General features: G+C 42.2%; 1 protein-coding gene across 1 annotated transcript; it reads left to right on the forward strand.

Moving 5' to 3' along the window:
- Positions 1–737: 737 nt before the first annotated feature.
- On the forward strand, positions 738–2,736 carry LOC147897836 (7-deoxyloganetin glucosyltransferase-like). The gene is made up of 2 exons (XM_087380668.1): positions 738–1,313; positions 1,414–2,736. The coding sequence occupies exons 1-2, from the start codon at positions 770–772 to the stop codon at positions 2,346–2,348; spliced, it is 1,479 nt and encodes a 492-aa protein (XP_087236794.1). The 5' UTR covers positions 738–769; the 3' UTR covers positions 2,349–2,736.
- The last annotated feature ends 1,826 nt before the right edge of the window (positions 2,737–4,562 follow it).

Consider the following 4,562-nt stretch of genomic DNA (forward strand, 5'->3'; position numbering starts at 1 on the left):
TGATGTGCTACATGGTCAAAATAATATGTGGATCTTTTCTTTTTTTGAAGTATTTATGCATGTTATACTATGATGTTATTTCAGACAATGACAAGTTTTACTGTAATGTACGGTAACCCTTTGCCTCTTCACTATAGCCCAAAAAAATACACTTCCGGCTAAGACCCATAATTAACCCATGATTTAAAAACAAGATGAATGATATGCATCATTCAATAGGCCTGCCCAAGAGGAGGAAGAAAGAGAGAGAAAGGAAGAGAGGGAGTCCGAACTTGGAGGGAAGGGGGGTGGGGAGAGAGAGAGAGAGAGGAGAGGAGGGGGCTAAAAATGTAGAGAGAGAGGAGATCTCTAGATTTCTACCAAGTGTCGCCAATCCCACCAGAAAATGAGCTTTCACGTGTGGCAGGCACAGGGCACCTGCGGCCCTACATGGTGGTTGAACATACACATACTCATCACACTCACCCACACGTTCCACCAAGTGAGTCCCGTGGCCCTTATTGTCCCATCTTTTGGACATGGAAGAGTCGTCAAAGAATTAAGAAAGGCATGTGCCATGTGGCATGAACCAAGGCAAGGAAGCTTCCACAGAGATTCCCCAAAATTTGAATCTCAACACATCTTCAAACTTCACCAATGATGTAAGCAATCATCAATCAATGTATTGGAATTCACGAGTTCACGTTTTCTCTCACACAATATTATACATTATTGCCACCCAACGATAAGAACATCTCCTCCATCGGCAGTTTCCCAGATCATCCTCACCATGTCTCCTCCTCATTCTTTACCAACCGATCTCAGCTTTCCCCTCCCCGAGCGCCCTCACGCTCTTCTGCTTCCTTACCTCTTCCAAGGTCATATCAATCCCATGATCGAGCTCGCCAAGCTCTTGGCCTCCTATGGTTTCGTTGTCACTTTTGTCAACACCAAGCGCAACCACGACAAGATGTTGGGCCTTCGCGGTTTACGCAGTGCAACAAGTTTCATGGTTGAACAGCAGGGCATCCGCTTCGTCTGGATCGAAGACGGTTTGCCTCTGGATTTCGAATTTGCCGACGTCAAAGAGCATGTTTCTGAGTTTAAAGCAGCGATCCTGAATATGAGAGGCCAGCTTGAAAGTTTGATCGAGAAACTAAGTCCGCCGGTGACTTGCATGATTTACGGTTCTTTCTTTACTTGGGCTCAAGAAGTCGGGAGCAAATTCCGCATACCGACCGTGTTCTTCTGGACGCAATCGGCGGCAGTTTTTTCTATCTACCAGCGTCTTCCCAAGTTAATATCCAGTGGATTCTTCCCATACCAACCAGAAGGTAAGCTTTGGATTTCATGCACTTCAAGGCAAAATTCTTTACTTTTTATGACTGCCTTTCCTGCACCACATCGTCATTGACAGCTTGGTGGCATGTGCAGGAAAAGAACCTATTACGTGCATCCCTGGAGTGCCCCCCCTGATTCCGTCCGTCTTACCTTCATTGCTTCACGTTGAAGATCCATCGCAGTACCCTACTCAGTTAATCCTAAGCCAGTTCAAACAGCTCGAAGAGTGTGACTGGGTATTCGTAAATTCATACTATGGTTTGGAAAAGAATACGTTCGATGCTTTAAGGAGGGAATCGCACTCAAAAGTTTACGCTGTCGGGCCTCTACTTCCCTCTGCAGTTCTGGAAGGACGCCCGGTAAAAGAAAATTATGTCATGGGAGCCAGCCTGCTCAAAGAGAACGACGAGTGCATTGAGTGGCTGGGCACACACGCTGCCTCTTCTGTCATCTACGTTTCTTTCGGTAGCATGTTGGAACCTTCTTGCGAGCAAATGCAGCAAATCGCCTTAGGCTTGAAAGCAAGCCAGCAGCCTTTCCTGTGGAGTATCCGCCCCAATATCCGGTCCCGAACGTATTCAGACATATTCCCCTCAAACTTTTTGGAAGATACGAAAGTGCAGGGATTGATCATCCCATGGGCGCCTCAGCTGCGAGTACTCTCTCACCCTGCAGTGGGCGGTTTCTTCTCCCACTGCGGATGGAACTCAACACTCGAGAGTCTGAGCATGGGGGTGCCGCTGCTGCCGTTGCCTATGTTTTCAGACCAGATAACGAATCGCTGGTACGTTGTCAACGGATGGAAGGTTGGCGTGGATTTCCGGAAGGACAAAGATGGCATGGTGAACAGCAAGGAGGTGGAAAGGGGGGTAAGGACGGTGCTACAGGAAGAAGAAGGAAAAGCGATGCGAGTGAGAGCTGCGAAGCTAAGCGATGCTGCGAGGAGGGCGATGGAGGATGGGGGATCCTCAACGGTAGAGCTAGAGAAGTTTGTTTTTGCCATGAGGCAGAGGGCTCGGAGTCTATGAACACACCGGTGCATACATTTCGGTTGATTTCTTGCTGCAAAGTTTTGCACTTCAAGAGCAATAATTCGGTTCTGTACATCCATCGAATCATTCAGTTTTGGTATTCAGTAAAACAGCCTATTCTTTGGAATCAATCCTTATAAAACACGAGTCGAATGCCTGCTTTATAACAAACAAGAGAGCTCTCCTAACGAGAATGCTTGGCGGATGGTTGTGTTCTAAAATGTTAGCAAGATTTAAGAGTGTAGATTTGTGCCGCTTCGATTGGATTTGAAAGAGTGGATGGATCTTTAGCCTAAGTGCTTGAATATGAGCAATTGTGAAGGGATTCTAATCCCCAAGACTTTGAGCAAGGGTAGAATGTCTCCCAAACTATCAATATTCTTGTTAAGAGCATGTCATCCCCAAGACTTTGAGCAAGGGTAGAATGTCTCCCAAACTATCAATATTCTTGTTAAGAGCAATGACATGAACTATAATACAAAAGAGACAATAAATTTATTATGGAGTAAAGACACCTAATTCGTATAACCTTCCTCTTTTAAAATGGATTTGAAAGACTAGATGGATGTTGAGTCTAAGAGCTTGAATATGAGGAATTGTCAAAGGATTCTAATGAGCATATCTCCCAAAACATGAGTGTTCTTATGAAAAAATCTATAAGAGCAGTCACATGCACAAGAGAACAAAGGTAACAATTATCTAAATCCAATATCAACATCTCCACTAATGATGACCTATATTCCTTTGAGTAGAATTTTCAATGTATTGATAAGTTCAAATGCTGTTTTTTCTGAACATCCATTTCAAATTATAATCTTACTATTCTTTAAGGAGAGGATCCATGTGGCATTCAAAGGTTGCACCACGTGGTGGGCAAGGGCTATGATGTGATGTGATGTGATGCAGACTCGTAGATTGTAAAGTGTTGTCACGCCGCCTCATGCCACGTGTCCCTGTCGTGTCACCCAACATCATCTTGCACCACGTGTCTCTCGGAGTCACGGAGTCGTAGATTGTCAGACCCGGCAGATTGCCAGAGAGCAGAGCAGTCAAGCAGACTGCTGAAAGAAGAGCAGTGGACATCGAAGCCGCAGAGTCCGAAATTCACGGAACGAATGCTGAGTGGGTAGGTTAGACAAACTGCATGAGCAGGGGAGAGACTGTGCCACTGAGGCGACGTGGCGCACATCGCGGGGAGATCGCGTGAGCTGGCCAAGCTGAGAGAGAGAGAGAGAGAGAGAGAGAGAGAGTATTATATATATATATATATATATATATATATATATATATATATAATATAGTATATAAATAGCTCTAAATATTATATATAATTATATCTATTATAAATGAATATTTATCTTTATATATGATTATATAAAAATATAAACAAATATATAGGATAAATATACATATATGTGACACAGAATTTATATAAATATAAATAAATATATACATAGATAGATAGATATAATAACACACACACACACACACACACACACACACACACACACACACACACACACATGCATACATACATACATACATATATATATATATATATATTATACATAATTATATTTATTATAAAGATTATTTATCTTTATATATGATTACAGGGTCATTGTTTGCTTGCGTGTAGCCATTTTTGGTGAGGTCTAGGGACTTTTCTATATATAGGTATCTTGCATGACCCATAACTTATGCATTGCTCAATGGAATTCGGCAAACTTTACATTCCAAACTTGAACACATGTGAGAGCAAAAAATTATGGAATAAGGATTTGGAACAAGACCATTAAAGCATTACAAGTGCAATGTTGCATGTGAAGCATGCATCCTGAAGACTATAGGATATAGCAATACATACATACAACCAAGTAATCATTCAAAAGTACACTACATGAGCTTCTCCTCAACCCAAGGACACACCTAAATGAGATCATTATGCATGGGTTAACGGGCCTCTAATGTTGTGCTAAAGTGATGCATACCCAATTGAGGGCATGCTCCATAACTTTTTTTTGATTTATTGAAAACCAAAACGGATTGAAAATTTAGAATCCAAACTATTGGGACTAGTGCATGGGGGTCTTAAAACATTGATAGTTATTGGTATTGGTATCTAGATTCACCCTAAAATGGAAGACGTAGGAAAAGTGCAATTTGTGTGTGTGCAAAGATATTTTAATAAATCCAACACTATTTACAATT

Source organism: Dipteris shenzhenensis, chromosome 10 (assembly GCF_047967505.1).
Source record: "Dipteris shenzhenensis isolate YYH24624 ecotype China chromosome 10, Dip_SZ_1.0, whole genome shotgun sequence".
Lineage (NCBI taxonomy): Eukaryota > Viridiplantae > Streptophyta > Polypodiopsida > Gleicheniales > Dipteridaceae > Dipteris > Dipteris shenzhenensis.

Bases quoted from the DNA above. Each gene is read 5' to 3' on its own strand.
- LOC147897836 (XM_087380668.1), top strand. From the start codon at position 770: ATGTCTCCTCCTCATTCTTTACCAACCGATCTCAGCTTTCCCCTCCCC. The intron at 1,314-1,413 runs GTAAGCTTTGGA...TGGCATGTGCAG, and splicing joins CTTCCCATACCAACCAGAAG to GAAAAGAACCTATTACGTGC.